This window comes from Solanum lycopersicum, chromosome 11 (genome assembly GCF_036512215.1).
Source record: "Solanum lycopersicum chromosome 11, SLM_r2.1".
In the NCBI taxonomy this organism is placed as follows: Eukaryota; Viridiplantae; Streptophyta; class Magnoliopsida; order Solanales; family Solanaceae; genus Solanum; species Solanum lycopersicum.
The window spans coordinates 24,157,590-24,174,699 of record NC_090810.1 but is presented as its reverse complement, the minus strand read 5'-3'; the positions used below and the strand labels follow the sequence as shown (position 1 = coordinate 24,174,699).

At 33.5% G+C, this 17,110-nt stretch overlaps 1 protein-coding gene across 1 annotated transcript; it reads right to left on the bottom strand.

The window, feature by feature from the left end:
* Nucleotides 1-221: 221 nt before the first annotated feature.
* On the bottom strand, nucleotides 222-16,652 carry LOC138339314 (uncharacterized). The gene is made up of 3 exons (XM_069290906.1): nucleotides 16,259-16,652; nucleotides 511-699; nucleotides 222-361 (listed from the first exon to the last, which is right to left on the bottom strand). The coding sequence occupies exons 1-3, from the start codon at nucleotides 16,650-16,652 to the stop codon at nucleotides 222-224; spliced, it is 723 nt and encodes a 240-aa protein (XP_069147007.1).
* Between the last annotated feature and the right edge of the window lie 458 nt (nucleotides 16,653-17,110).

Below are 17,110 nucleotides of genomic sequence, written 5' to 3'. Positions count from 1 at the left end.
TTTGAGAAATCTCTCACAATATCTAGTAATGGTTGCAAAAAAGTATTCGTCCATGCTTCTTTAACATCTTTTTCTCTATCTTCTTTGAAAATGTCCGTAGCAATAATATGATGCACTGGCCATATTTTCTCGCTTATTAATCGTTGAATCATGTCAAGTTGGTTACATATTAACATACGAGTGTTACGTTTAATACGTGAAATTGAAGCTAGAAAAATCATCTACTTTGACTCATTATCTGTGTCTATATTTGTTTCTTCCCTTGAGTATCTTTCCATTTCAGGGACACCGATGGACCATCGAATTGCTTTGGTGTAATCTGCATCTTGAATGAAAATCTGTCGCACGTCATCCACTAGCCCTGCATGCAGCACAAATTTAAAGAAGAGTTTTATTTAGTAGAACATGTATTTGATAACCAAAAGTATTATTAACAAAATTATATAAGAAAATTTTTAGCTAGCTGCATGATATATCTCTATTGATACATAAAATAGTTACAAAAATTACCTGCTATGACCATTTGATCAACCCTCATGTCAACTCTACAGTTCAAGACTGATTGCTCATCATCAATACAAATAAAGTAACTATCATACTTATATTTGAACATTACTACAGGATCTTCCACAAGTTTTTCAATATACGAATTTGACCCTCCAACAATAACTGGAACACGTTGAGTCCTCAGTATTTTTTCTATATAAACGACAACTTGCAAAAAAAATCTTCATCTGTGAAGACTGAATCTAGTTCTATTTCACCTAAGAAATGTGATCAAATTAACATTCTCAGAATTGAAAGAAATAAATTTTAATAGTAAAGTATTTTTTTCACTAGAATCTATAATTACTACGATAAAATTATATAGGTAGTCATTTGATATAAGTATTCTTGAGAATAAACACATATACCTAACAAATAGTGTCGTAAACCTTATTTCTCAGTGTGTGAGATCTTGTTTATAAAAATTTCAAGTCCCTTGTAAATTTACATTTTATCCGAGTTTATTATTTCATCTCAAAATTGGGTGGCAAGGTCAACAGAGAGACGGGATTTTCCTTTCCTGTGGCCCATATTAGGAAGATCACTTTCTACTTGTTGAACTCTTCATGGTTTGTGAAAGTATTCATTTATCTACACAAAAAATAACAATAATTAGTTTATAATAGTGAATTCATAATGTCAGCCATTAAAACATTTTGTAAATATAAAGCTAGTAAGTAGAAACCTTACTTGACTTTAAATATACTATCTAAAAATATAATTTTTTCTCCATGGTGGATGTGAAAAAAAATTTATATTCATCTTTTATAATAAAATTTTTTTGTGGACTTATTAATTGACATACAAATTTCATAATTACTGAAAGATTTTAAGATAAGAATGACTTTTAAAAGTTTATAGATATGTCAAATTGAATTTTTGTAATTATTTTAAAATTTATTTTAGGATAAAGATATTTGTCACGACCCAAAATGAGCCGCGAGTGACACCCACCCTTAACCTACTAGGTGAGCGAACCAACAAATCTAAACCCCAAAATTTACCAATATTTAAATCATAATGAACAAAATATAATCCGGAAGACCCAAAACTTATTAATATAACCAAATAAATAAGCTTCTAAAGTTTATCAATTATTATCCCAAAAATATGGAAGTCATCACATCAAGAACATCTATCCTCAAATTTCTAAATCTAAGAGTATTTAAGAAGATAAAATAAGCAAAAAGATGGTCCATGTCCGAACTTCAAGACATCAAGACGTGAAGGAGAGAATCCAGCACGAGCTAGGAATAATAGATCACCCTGAACTCTGATGTACTGAAGACTGACTAGAGCTGAGGACGAGTCGAAGTCGATGGCACGCTTGCTGCACTCCACAAATCAACAAGAAGAAAATACAAGTAGGGGTCAGTAAAAGGAACACGTACTGAGTAGGTATCATCGGCCAACTCAAAATAGAAAGTAATATATACTGAATAATAATATGAAATCAACCACAATACTTAACAGGTGACAAGAAACAAGTACAAGAACCATTGGCAACAACACCAAGCACACCTATGAGGACTCAAGCCTCCACACCATACTCATTTAGGAAATAGATTCTTCAAATTGAATATATTAATCTAATTCAAGATTCTTTCTCTTTATTATTATCTTGTCTAAACGTGACACTCCGATCCCCTATACCGTGTTGGAACGTGACACTCCGATCCCCTAATACGTGTCGGAACGTGACACTCCGATCCAATATTACCGTGTCAGAACGTGACACTCCGATCCAATATTACTGTGTAGGAACGTGACACTCCGATCCATTATTACCGTGTCGGAACGTGACACTCCGTTCCATTTATCTCATTATCTTATTTCATCAAGTCTTCTCTATGTCAAGGCGTCATCTTAATAGAGTCGATTTAAGATTGAAGATTCCACAGTCTCATCATTATAACCCACCACAATTACACGATCAAACATGCAAACACACAATTAAGCACATAGAAGACTTTACAATACCACCCAATGCATATCGATCGCTATTTAGAGTTTATCTATCACATAGAAAAAAAATCATAACCTACCTCCACTGAAGAATCGTGATCAAGCAAGCTACCTTCCCAATGCCTTTGTTGTCCTCTTCGTTCTCTCTCGCTCACTCGTTCCTCCATTTCTGTTCTTTTTATTTTTCTTTTGCAGATTCTTTTTCTTTTACCCTAATTATCATATTATAAATTATGATAAAGTAACACGTTATTTATTCCCTATCATCTTCTTTAACCCCCAAGTAAATAGATTATTGAACTTACCCTACTAATTTCATAATTATAATCATGAATAGTCCGAAACACCCCTTTAAAACTTTTAGCGGATGTCTGACTAAGTCAGGGTTACGCTGCTTGTGACGGCCCGTCGTATCTATGACGGTCCTTCCTGCAGGTCCATCACAAAGTTTAGAGATTTAAATTCAGTAGTGAGGTTACGCAACTTGTGACGGTGTGTCGTAATTACGACGGTCCATGCTGCAGTTCCGTCATGAAGTTCAGAGAGTCGATCCTAGTACCCAGATTTCAGAGTTGAAGTATTTTGGAACAAAGACCCTCGACGGACCGTCGTGCCTATGATGGTTCGTCCTACCTTTTTTCGAGGGTAATCAGGAGGGCAGCAGAAGAAATTACACAAGTATGGGACGACGGAGTCCATTACGGTCCATCGTGTCCATGACGGTCCGTCGACCCAGTCAGTTTTTATCAAAAATAGTTCTACTGCTCGAACCGACTAAACAGGTTGTTACAATATTGGTGTACGTTGTTAGAAGATCACATAGAGTAGGGCTTTTATAGTAAAAATGTGATTTTTTATTGACTTGTTAATTAGTAAACCAAATTAGATACATTTAAATTCATATCTTTTAGAATAAGAATAGTTCATTAAAAAATTAATAGATATGTCACCTTAAATTTTGGTGATTTAGCTTAAATTATTTTAGAATAACGTTTCTAGATGTATACTGTTATAAGATCAAAAGTAGTTACAAAAGAATTGTACAAAGAACTCAATAATATTTCTGACGGAAAATATTCAAGTGATAATGCGTCAAATCTTACACTATTCAACAACACATCATAACTGTTAAGTCTAATTCCATAAGAGGGAAGTGAACAATTTTCGATAACTATTTCAATTAAGAGTATTTATATTAAGTTGTGCACCATTTAATAATAGATAAGTACTTTATTTAATCAAGCTTCTATCATCGTGATAGAATTAGGTAGAATATATTCATTACCGATAGATTCAAAATTTTCTAATTTATCTTCTTTGTCTATTTAACACTTGTAAGTATTGAGTTAAGAATTCTATTCTTCAAAATACTTTTAGGGTGGAATCTTCCTGAACATTCATGGTGATTTATTATTTTATCACTCGATTTGCTTGACATTGTGAGTGATCTCATGTAATAATGTGCGTATGTATTTGTATTAATATATATTAAATATAGAAGACTTGGACTAGGACTTGTGGCTTGGGCTTGGATCGAAACTTAAAATAAATATTTCATCTATAGATAAGAATTTTTTTACAGGCAAGAGTAACATATATAGAAATAAGGGTCATATCATGCATATATATTTGTAATGAGAAACAAATTGTGAAAAATAGGTCCAAAATAAAAAAGACCAAAACAAAAGATTGTGATAATGACAGTTTATGTACACTCAATAATAACATTGTGATGATCTTTTTTGAGAAATCTCTTCACAATATCTAGGCATGGTTGCAAAATAGTATTCGTCCTGCTTCGTCAAGAACTTCTTTTCTATCTTCTTTCAAAAAGTCTTTAGCAATAATATGATGCACTTATCACATATTATTATACGAGTATTACGCTTGATATTTGAAATTGTAGCTTGAAGAATCATATGCTTTGATTCATCATCTCCGTCTATATATGTTTCTTCCCTTAAATACTTGTCCATTTCAGGGACACCGATTGACCATCAGATTCCTTTGGTGTAATCTGAATCTGGAATGAAAAATTGTCGCACCTCATCCACTAGCCCTGCATGCAATAAAAATTTAAAGAATAGTTTTATTTAGTAGAACATATATTTGATAACCAAAATTATCATTAAGAAAATTGTATAAGAAAATTTTTTAGCTAGCTGCATGATAGTATATCTTGATTGATACATAAAATAATAACAAAATTTACCTGCGTTGACCATTAGGTCAACCTTCATGTCAACTCTACAGTTCAGGACTGATGGCTCAACACCAATAAAAATAAAGCAAATTTATACTTATATTTGAACATGAACACATGATCTTCCACAAATTTTTTCAATATACAAATTTGACCCTCCAACAATAATTGGAACACGTGGAGTCTTCATTATTATTTCTATATAGACGACAGCTTGCAAACAAAAATCTTCAGCTGTAAAGTCTGAATGTGGTTCAATTTTACCTAAAATAATGTGATCAAATTAAATTTCTCAGAATTGAAAGAAATAATTTTTTTATAGTAATGTATATTTTTCACTAGAATCTATAATTACTACTATAAAACGTCGTTTGATATAAGTATTCTTGAGAACAAACTTATAGACCTAACAAATAGTGTCGTACACCTTGTTTCTCAGTGTTTGTGATCTTGTTTGTAATAATTTCAAGTCCCTTGTAAACTTGTATTTTATCCGAGTGTCACGACCAAAAAATAGGTGTGATGACACTCATCTTATTCCACCAAGACAAGTCAGCCTAAATCTCGACATTTACAATAAAATTACTAAAACTTATGTTCAACATTAAAATTTCGCCAAAATGTGGTTTTCACATGTACAAGACTCTAAAGTATTCCAATCGAGTAAAAAAACTACAAGTCTCATATGACATTGTTGCTAGAGTAGAAAAAGATCATAAATAGGATTAAGAGGGTGTGCTGAGATGACAAACAGCTACCTCAAAGATCTCCAAAAAGGCTCAGAAAAGAAGAGAATATATCATAAAAACCTGGGCTAGTAACCTACAAAAAAAATTGTGGAAGCAAGGGGTGAGTACCAAACAACACGGTACTCAGCAAGTAAACGTCTAAACACAAGCTAAGGGGAAGAAATACGGGTACTCCTACAACCCCAACCGAACCTCCACCATAACAACCTGTATAAAATTCAGTCTAACCTAATAGTTCACATTTACATAGCACGTAACTCTACAACAACACTTAGACAAATTACATATATATCCTCCACAACAACACTTTGCCAAATTATATATCCTCAATAACAACACTTCAACGAATTACATATCCTCAACAACACTTCAACAAATTACATATTCTCAACAACACTTCAACAAATTACATATCCTCAATAAGAAAACTTCAACAAATTACATATCCTAAACAACACTTCAACAAATTACATATCCTCAATAAAAAGCTCAATATTCAAAATTACAAGTTCCACAAAAAGGCAATTATAAGATCAGCATATAACAATATCAAGTTCAATAATGATAAGTTTGTCCAAAGCAATGGAATGCAATGTCAAGTATGGTGATGCATGTCTTCCCTAGAGATACACACCCGCAGTTTCTCAGTCTGGGACCCATGGGGGACATTTCTGTCCATGCATCTGTCGCTACGCATGATACGACCCTCGATAATAGTAACAATCGTGGAGCGGGATACGTCTCTCAAAATATAGTATCTATCGCGGCGCACGATACGTCGCTCGAAATGGTATATCCTCTTTAACCTCTCATTCTTTCTCAATGCACATAACACTTGTTATAACCATGACTTGAAATAATGAAATTGACATATTAACACAAATAAAAAAGATATGACCATTTTCATAACACTGCACAATTCACAACAATATCAACAATGGCTCAACAAGCCTTTCAAACAATTCTTCATTATGAACACATTCACAACAGTTCACAATCCACAACATCAACAATGACTCAACAAGTCTTTCAAACCATTCTTCATTATGAACACATCACACAAAATCAGTTATTCACATTGCCTTTTAATACTCTTTATTTCATCATTAGTCATAATCAATGTGGACAAGTCAACCCATCACCAAATCTAATTTCTCCAAAACATATACCATAAGAAAATAAACATATTTCACACACTTAGCAAGGGTCTAGAAATCCACTTGCCTCAAATAGTCGAACAATGACTCCAGAACTTGAACCATCCGTTTTCGTTGAACTTCAAACTCAAAGAAATCTATTCAAATAAATGACCACAATAAGATTTGAAACTAAACACTCATAATACTATGGGTCTAGCCTAGACTAAAAAAATTTGCACCAAACTAAAATCAAGTTCCTAAATTTTGATGTCAATTATCATGTCAACCCTCATATTTCAAAATTTGAAGTGTAGGGTTATGCTTCAAGCACTGCAATTTCATAATTCTAATTGCATTCATATAATAAACTACTCCATATATTCAATTATCTACCTTAATATATCAAAATTTAAAATATAATATGATAAACAGATACAGAAAAGATCAATCCAACAATCAGTTATAATACCTGTAACCTACAGATTGAGTCAATATCTAAATTGACAAAATTATATTAATGAAATCATCAAAAAAGATAGTGTACAAAATTATCAACGCATATTCCATAATTTCCAGTAAACATTAGTGTATATTTATTTTTTTAATTTTCTTTATGATCGAACCTATTTCTACCTACCACAACCTAAGTGACTTTGGCCTAACCACTCCCTCAAAATGAATAGTCATTATTATTATATTAATATATGTGTGAAATCATGCAACTTTCATATAGAATTACATGAGTTAGTGTGCTCTTACCTGGATGTTACGCCTCTGTGCGACGGCGCAGGTATGTTACCATAATCTTTTTTTCTTTTTCGATTTATTCTTATTTTCATCTAAAAGTAATTATAAAGTGTTAACTCTCACTAATTTATTTTCACAGAGAGGCCATATAGGGCATTGCATAAGTTAGGGGCTTGATCCATTAACTGCAAACTAATTAAATTAATAAAAAGAATATACGCGTCAATTAAATAATTGAGATTAACAAATAACACTAAAGTTCTCAAATCAACTTTACTTACTAAACAAAATTAAATCAAGGTAAGGGTAAAATGGTGATTTTATGAATCTTTTCAAAAATGTCCTTCCGGGTCATTACATTATCCACCACTATAAACCATGTTCATCCTCGAACATAAGAAATAAGAAGAAACAATAATCGATGTTATCAAAGCTTGAGTTATTGTAATGACCTGTTTAGTCGTTTTGAGCAGTAGAGTATTTCTGGTAATAATTGTCTTAGTCGACGGACACCACGATGGACCGTCATGAGCACGACGGACCGTCGAGAGTGTCTCGTTCCAAAACACTTAGAATTCTGAAATTTGGGTACTGAGATCGACTCTTTGAACTTCGTGAAGAAATGGCAGGACGGACCGTCACAGGCATGACGGGCCGTCACAGACTCTTCAAGGAATTAAGTCTCTGAACTTTGTGACGGAAGCAGCATAACGGACCGTCGCAGGCACGACGGGCCGTCACAGTCTGCGTAACCCTGCCGGGGTTGGATTTCTGTAAAATGATTTAAGGGGCGTTTTGGACTATTCTTGCTTATAATTATGAAGTTAGTGGTTTAATGTTAATAATTCAATTACTTGGGGGTTAAATGAGATAACCTTGAATTAATTAGTGGGTTACTTTTGTTATCTTTATTACTTAATTACATGCTAATTAGGGTAAAAGAAAAATGATTTGAATAAGAAAAATAGAAAGAACAAGGAGAGGGAGAACGAACGAACGAGAGAGAGGAGAAACTAAGAGGAAAGCAAAGCTTTGGAAAAGTAGATTTCTTGATCACGAATTCTTCGGTTGAGGTAGGTTATGGTTTATGTTTTTTCATAGTAAACTCTGAATAGCGATTGATAAGTATTAGGTAGTATTGTAAAACCCTTCTATATGCTTAATTGTGTGCTTTCATGATGTGATTATATAATTGTGATAAAATAAGCATGATGAGGCTATTGACGCCTAAACTTTGAAACCCCTTTGTTAATGATGATTCCTTGGTATAAAGGAAGGCTTGATGAACTAAAAGAATGAGGTTAGTGGATCGGGTGTCACGTTCCGACACCAGGATAGTATAAGTGGATCGGGTGTCACGTTCCGACACCAGGATAGTATTAGTGGATCGAGTGTCACGTTCCGACACCAGGATAGTATTAATGGATCGGAGTGTCACATTCCGACACCAGGATAGTATGATGAGGATCGGAGTGTCACGTTCCGACACCAGGATAGTATGATGAGGATCGGACTGTCACGTTCCGACACCAGGATAGTATGACGAGGATTGGAGTGTCACGTTCCGACACCAGGGTAGTAAAGAGAATGAATCTTGAAATATGTTAATATACTCAATTTCATGAACCTTTTCCCAAATGAGTATGGTATGGAGGCTTGAGTCCTCATGGGTGTACTTGACGTTATTTATCAATGATTCTTGCACATCGTTGTTGCTATCTGTTGAGTATTGTAGTTGATTTTATGATATTATCTGATATATATTGCTTTCTATTTTGAGTTGGCCGATGATACCTACTAAGTACTTGTGTTTGTACTGACCCCTACTTGTATGTTTTTCTTGTTAATTGTGGAGTGCAGCAAACGTACCGTCGTCTTCAACTCAACCGCAACTCTAGCCAGTCTTCATTATACCAGGTTTCAGGGTGAGCTAATTCCTCTAGCTTGGACTACATCTTCTTCTTCATGTCTTGATGCCTTGAAGTTCTGGCATGGACTAGCTTTTTAAATATTTTAGCTTCTTAGATACTCTTAGATTTAGTAATTTGAGGATAGATGTTCTTGTGATGATGACTTCCAGATTTTAGGAATAGTAATTGATAAATTTTAGAAGTTATTTATTGGTCATATTAATGAGTTTTAAGTCTTCCATATTGTATTTGTTCATTATGGTTGAAATATTGGTAAATGACTGGGGTTTAGATTGGTTTGTTCGCTCACATAGGAGGGTAAATGTGGATGCCACTCACGTCACGTTTTGGGTCGTGACAGTTATTACTAGTTGGTCTTCATCTCTCTAAGATAGCTCTTCCTTAATACCATGTTATCAAGATGAACTACTATGAATTGAATCTTGCAATCAAACTTTGAATGATCTAATACTCAAGAGTGATTATCAAGTCACAAACTAACTCATGAACCCTATCTAAAGGGAAATTCATTGGACCATAACACAACCTTCATGGTGAATCTTTTCTTACATAACCAAGATAGACTTCTGAATCAATATTGGCTACAACCAGATGTGGAATTTAACAAACCATGCACCACACACTCATAATGCATAAACCATTAGAAATCTTATCAAGAAAATTATCACAACACAATCTTTCCATGAACTTAAGTTTTTAAAAAAATCTGATCTTTAGACATATATTCATATCAAGGGACGGTCCAACTTATCTAATCCAAAGAAGAAATGATCATGTAAGCATCAACAAACTATACTGTTCAAAGTGCAAAACCATTAACAACACTCTTAGACAATTTCAACTCCTCATAGTAGCTCTTATATATTTTTTGATAAGCAAGGTTGTACGTGTGGAACCACTAGTATACTTCTACTATCTCAAACAACTCAATCTCTTTTATAGATGAAATGAATAATTCTAACCAAGAATGATATCCTACCAGAAGGACAATCACAGGATTGGTACATTCGATCCACTACTAGGAATTCACCCATAGATTGAAAACATGTGTGAGTACAAGTAGAGAATCACACTCCAAACCATATCAAAAACGAAGTAGATGGTCACATAAAAATATACAGAACCAAAGTCCAATAACACTAGATACTTATTCGATAGTTCCCACATCAAACATTTTCATTCCTTTTACTCTATCTCTTTAATTTTCTAGTTACCGACAATCACTTATCTAGTACCTACCATAATAACTCACATACTTATTTTATCGAACTACATATACTCTTCACAGTACTTCACACTCTTACTACTAATAGAATGTCATAGCCACATCAATCATTTACCTTACTATCTAACCGTCATTAATATTAAAGTCTTCTAAGCAACCGCATTATCGCTTTCAAAATTTTACAATTATGGATCCCTCTTTTTCCATTTAAGGATTTCATGACAAGTACAGGTCACACCCAAGACTGATAGAACTTATTTCAAATCAGAAGGTACATTACTAATGAGATATAACAATTGAATCACACTCAATGTCAACTCAATAAAAATTCAGATATATTTTTTTTAACTACAATTTAAACCGTCACATGAATCATTCTAAAACTCATAGAAATTTTTGGTCAGTCAAATAATTATATAGTATAAGCTCAGAACATGTACTCACTATCAAAGGCCTATGTAGTGCATTATAATGACTTATATCGTCCCACCAAGTAGTTACAATTCCCTACAAATCTTCATTAACCATGTAGAACTGTATGTCCACTCCGATTAATATCCATAAATTGTCTATCATATTTTGAAAAATCTAGCTCAATATAACAAGGTATAATCTTTCACACATCATGCTTGTAACCTAAGCCAAAACTCAACATTTATAAAAATCGATGATAAAATCGTAGTAGGTCTATTCGGAATCAATTAAAATCCAAAGTCATATTACAAGTCGGAGATAAAAATCAATATAACCTTTAACTCCTAACCAAACTATATACGAGAGGTCTTATTCGTTAATTTCTCCTAAATTCTTCCCATGACACAAAATTTTGTGTATATTGGACTCCTCAATACACCAACTCTTGTTCCTTTGATTGACTCGATTACTAATCTTATCCTTTGACCAACAACCCATGATATTTTTACCTATCCTTTAAATCAAAACATTACGTCAAATCCCCCCTTAGGTATAACAATCAAAAGTAATCAAATTTACTACTTAATTTTTTTAAGTCCTCCCAAATGCTTCATACTCTATGTTTGATCATTTATCACCGTACAAATTCATACCTTGAAAAATTACACTACCACAAACCTAAATTCACCATGAAAAACATGAATTTTAAATCCAACTGTGTAACTCAATCCCGTTATCCCTTACCGTTAGCTCATACCTTGAAGATTTTTATGAATTCACGTATCTTAGCTTGATGACTTCTCTATTGATCTTATCATATCTTTCGCGAAAAACTCAATCATAGTCATTACCAAACTCAAAACAACGACATAACTTATTATCACACTCGAATAGAACGTATAGAAACTTATTTCTCAAATCTTATCCAATAACTTTTAACCAATATAATGAACCCGTATCATAATAATCTAGGAAAATAAACGAAACCACATATCTCTAAAAATTATCCACACTTTTCCATTAAGACTGTAGATGTTTTAAATTTTATTCGAACAGGGTCTTTACATATTCTTAGAATTTCCATTCAACCATATTATTCACCAAATAGTACAAAAAAACACCACATTAGATACTTGTTAGTCGTTATTACCATAAAAAATTCGTTTAACCAACAATCCTTATCATATTGTTGAATCTTAATTACGATTTCATCATAAATTCTTTTTTATCTTTATGCTCACTCGACATTTTTCTCATCTCGAAGTTAATATTGTCATCGAAATGAAATTTCAAATCCATCTATACCAATATAATTCAAATGACTAACTCAACTGTTATGTGTTCCTTGCTAAAATTCTTAGTTACGTTCACACAAATATACTCATTTAGACTTTATTTATCTTTAAGCTTCTCATCCTAATATCAATCCACTTCAATGGAGCTTACAATGGAATACCACTAATTTAAAATATGTTGGATACATTTCACAACCTAAGCATATCAATACAGTACCAAAGATTCACCACTAAAAGATTCCTTATGAATAATGCTCAACTCATTCTTCAAGATTGTTGGGTTTTCAAATATGAATGCAACATCGGGTCTCATTATATAAACATTTGAATCAGTTATAACTATTTAAGTAGTTAGTATTTAGGATTAACAATCGAAGAATCCATCTTACATACCACTAGTACCACATTGTGAAAGTTTGTCAAATCTACCACTAGAACATACTATACTTATCAAGAAGATTGTAGTCAAATAGCCTACACATTCATGTTCCATTAAGTAACTAACATACACTACAAAAATTTGTTTGGTCTCTAGTCCAAAACAATATGTATCCCTTTTTATATACACTCAATCTATGAAAGATATTCTAACCTTGATTGACACAAGATAATTCGCTAGGCAACAATACATGTTATGACTACTATACCAATTGTATCTTTCAAAGTGGCATTGTTCATTACCTATCAATCCTTTTAATCATTTCACTTCCAATTATCAAACTAATCAAGATATTTTCAATACCACACAATTATTATTTTAACTGCTAAATGACTATTCTGAAAAATATAATGCGTTCATGAAGAACTATTCAACCTCATCATTTAAATATTCTTACAATATTTCGTCAAGTTATGACATAACTCAATCTATTCAAATCATTAAACATTTCAAACCTGACAACACAACATTCGTTAAGTCTATCACTTCCACATTTACAAAAACCTAACATTCAAAACATATACCACACACCAAATACTAACATGAGGGATTAGCAAGAGTAATCACATAAGTGAAAGTGAATGGAGTGAAGCGATAAAATTAAAATGGGAATAAGTACACACGATATAGAGGTCCAACAAGTGAAGATTTTTTTCTTCTAAAAGTCATCATAGCCTCTCGAAGATAAGTATAGACGTCTCCGTACCGATCCTCGAGACTCTACTTAGACTCGACTTGTACACACGTGAAACCTATGAACCTGGGGCTATGATACCATTTTGTCACGACCGAAAAATGGGTGTGATGGCACTCATATTATTCCACCAAGACAAGTCATCCTAAATCTCGATCATTACAATAAAATTACAGAAATTTATGTTCAACTTAAAAATACTTCCAAAATCTAGTTGTGACGTGTACAAGCATCTAAAGTATTACAATCGAGTAAAAAAAATACAAGTCTCATATGACATTGTTGCTAGAGTAGAACAAGATCATAAATAGGATTAAGAAGGTCGCTGAGATGACAAACAACTACCTCACTCTCACGACCCAAAATCACGAGTCGTGATGGCACCTATGTTCCGTACTAATAGGTAAGACAACTAACATATTTTAACAAACATAACTAACTACTGAGTGAAAAGACAAAAATTTGCCAAATCTCCATCACTGAGCTCCTTATAAGTACGAATGCGGAAAGCAAAAATAAAAAACTACCCAAGAATTGGTGTCATAAGTACAAGAGCTTCTAAACGATGCATGTCTGAAACTAAAAAGACAAATCTAACATAAGAGATACCCTGTCTGAATACTGAATAACAAAATAAGTAAAAGATATAGGGAGCGTGGGCCATGGAACAGCCAAATAGCTCACCACAACTCAAAGTCCCTCCAAACTCAGACTCAAACTGCTCCTCGAGATGTGCTCCTACTCGGAATTGAATCTACATCACAAGGAGTGCAACAAGTGTAGTATGAGTACGAAACCACGTGTGCTCAGTATGTCTCATTGACCGACAACAAAGAAGTAGTGACCGAAGTTTATATAAGAAAATAAAATTTTAAATTATACAAGTATATATATATTACACTCACTATTTAATTTTCATTAATAAAGGAAATCAAAATAAAGTACTTTCCAAAAACCAAATGAAACATATAATCATCAAGAATGAAAGATGTGATGAAATGCAACGCACTATTATACCATCTAATGATAAGTCTCCGAATACGCAGTACTCACTCAACCGTAGACACATGATACTCCTCGGAAATATATCGAGAGTTCATGACCCATCGGGGACTGTCGAGGTCCATATATCGACGCAGAAGATCTCCACATGTCTGTGCGTACGATCTCAACACACCATCATATTATCAAACAATATCTGCACAGACGGTCTCCACGTGAAAAAATTACAATCTTAACATCTCACCATCCCCAGCACGGACGATCTCCACGAGCTAAACTTATACTCAATCTCATGTCAATGCATGTATAAAATATTATTTCAATATAAGGGGATAATGATGCATCTCACTCAATCAATATAAACATATTACATAACCACCTCAATTATCACAATTATACGGGTATAATAAAGAAAACACAATCACACAAAAATTTCACGTTAATAATACATCAACTAATGCCCATATGCTTTTGAAATTCTCAAATTACAATCCGCATTATATAGAAGAAATTTTCCGTTGTATAACACCGATACTCGTACAAATGCCTGTCACACCATTGATACGAGACCCCCATCTTTCGCCTTTACCCCATTGTCTATTTTCATTTTTATAAATCTTTAATTAGGAAAACATCCTTCAATGAGTCTAAATGTCTTAACATACCTTAAATGCCGAATCTCGTGCCACAATCCTTCAAGATTATTCCTTTCCCTTTTGCAAAGTTTCAGAACGTTCCCAATCTACCAATTATGCAATATTCGTTAGTAAGCAAGCTCATAGGTACTCAAATTATTATGTGTCTAACCTAAACTCCAAAACTCATTCATATATCCAATCAGCCCCTACTCTTGTTACAAATTATATGTCAAAGATTCCATATTGCTAAATTTCAAGCCTAGTGTTGAGCCTCAACTCCTCTAAATATTATGAATTTAAGGATACTCATGTAACACGATATCACCAAAAATTTGTTAGCTATACCCATAAAATTCGAGGAGTATTACTATATGAAAATTAAATAAATAATAATTAAACAATAAAAATTCTAAGACAATAATTAACTAACTGTAACTTAATGGACGAATTTTTTTTTTTAGTAAATAATGGCCATGGAATTTGCAGATTCCATCTATGAAAACATGGTTGTTTGCAAATGATTAAATCATCATTCAATGATTACCTTTTATGATTAAAATAAACAAAAATTTCTTTCCTATTTTAGTTCAAATAACTTTATCACCCTTTAGATTTGTTCATCCTTTTCATATGTTTTTTTTCAATCTAATCAAATTTAGTCACCTAACTGTATATTCACACTAAGAGAAACCTCATATTCTGTTAAAACTTTTCATCACCGATATCACATCCTAACTTAACCCATCCGATTCCCCCCTTAATCTTATTGATCCTTCTCAAAACCGTTTACATAAAGAAATAGGATTTCCTTTCTGTAATAAAAAAATTATTACATTAGCATTATAAAATTTTCTGATACAAATTGAAGAAATTCAGGTGCTTACCAGGAATCATCGTTAACCTTTAGCCAACCGCTGATCTTTGCCCTATTGTATTATTTTATATTTTTGAGTTATGACTAAAAGATTATTAACCCCTCTTTACTTAGCTTAATTTCATGGGACAAAAAAAATACTAAATTGAATTATAAACTAGGCCCACTAAATATTAACTATATTCATTATTTATCAAAATTTTCATCAACTAGGTACTCTAAGTGACCGAATACTTTAGAACTACCCCCTTTAAATTTTTAAAAGGAGTCAAAATAATCCTAGTTTTCAAAATTACCTAGCGGGTCATTACATCACCTACCACTTAAACAAACGTTCGTCCTTGAACGGAAAAAGAAAAGAGCTAACCTGAACGCTAAAAAAGATGAGGATATTTACCCCTCATGTCTGACTCTGTCTCCCATGTGGCCTCCTCCACTGGACGATTTTTCCACCTAACCCTTACTGAAGCAATCTCCTTGGACCTTAGCTTTCGAATTTGCCTATCCAAAATGGTTATCAGCTCTTTCTCAAAAGTCAAATTCTGATCAAGTAACACTGAATCCCATTGAATCACATGAGAACCACCCTGATGATACTTGTTCAACATTGAAATATGAACATGATGGACACCTGACCACCGAGGCGGCAAAGCCAACCGATATGCCACCTCACCAATACACTCCACTATCTCGAAAGGACCAATATACCTGGGACTCAACTTGCCCTTCTTTCCAAATCTCATCATACCCTTCATGGGTGAAACCGTAAGTAGAGCCCTCTCTCCAACCATAAACTCCAAATCACGAACCTTCCTATCTACATAACTCTTTTACCTACTCTGAGCCATGAGAAGTCTATTTTGGATCAATTTGACTTTGTCCAAGGACTCGCGCAGCAAATCTGTACCCCACGGTCTAACTTCAAATGCATCAAACCAACAAATTGGAGATCGACATCTCCTACCATACAAAGCCTCAGATGGTGCCATCTCAATGCGAATGATTACTATTATTGTAAGCAAATTCCGCTAATGGCAAGAACTGATCCCAGTGACCACCAAAGTCAACCACACATGCCCGCAACATGTCATCAAGAACTTGAATAGTCCGTTCAGACAAACCATCAGTGTGAGGATGGAAAGTTGTACTAAGATCCACTCGAGTATCAAACTCCTTCTGCATAGAACGCCAGAAATGAGATGTAAATTGGGTACCACGAATATGAAATTATAGAAAAAGGAACCCCATG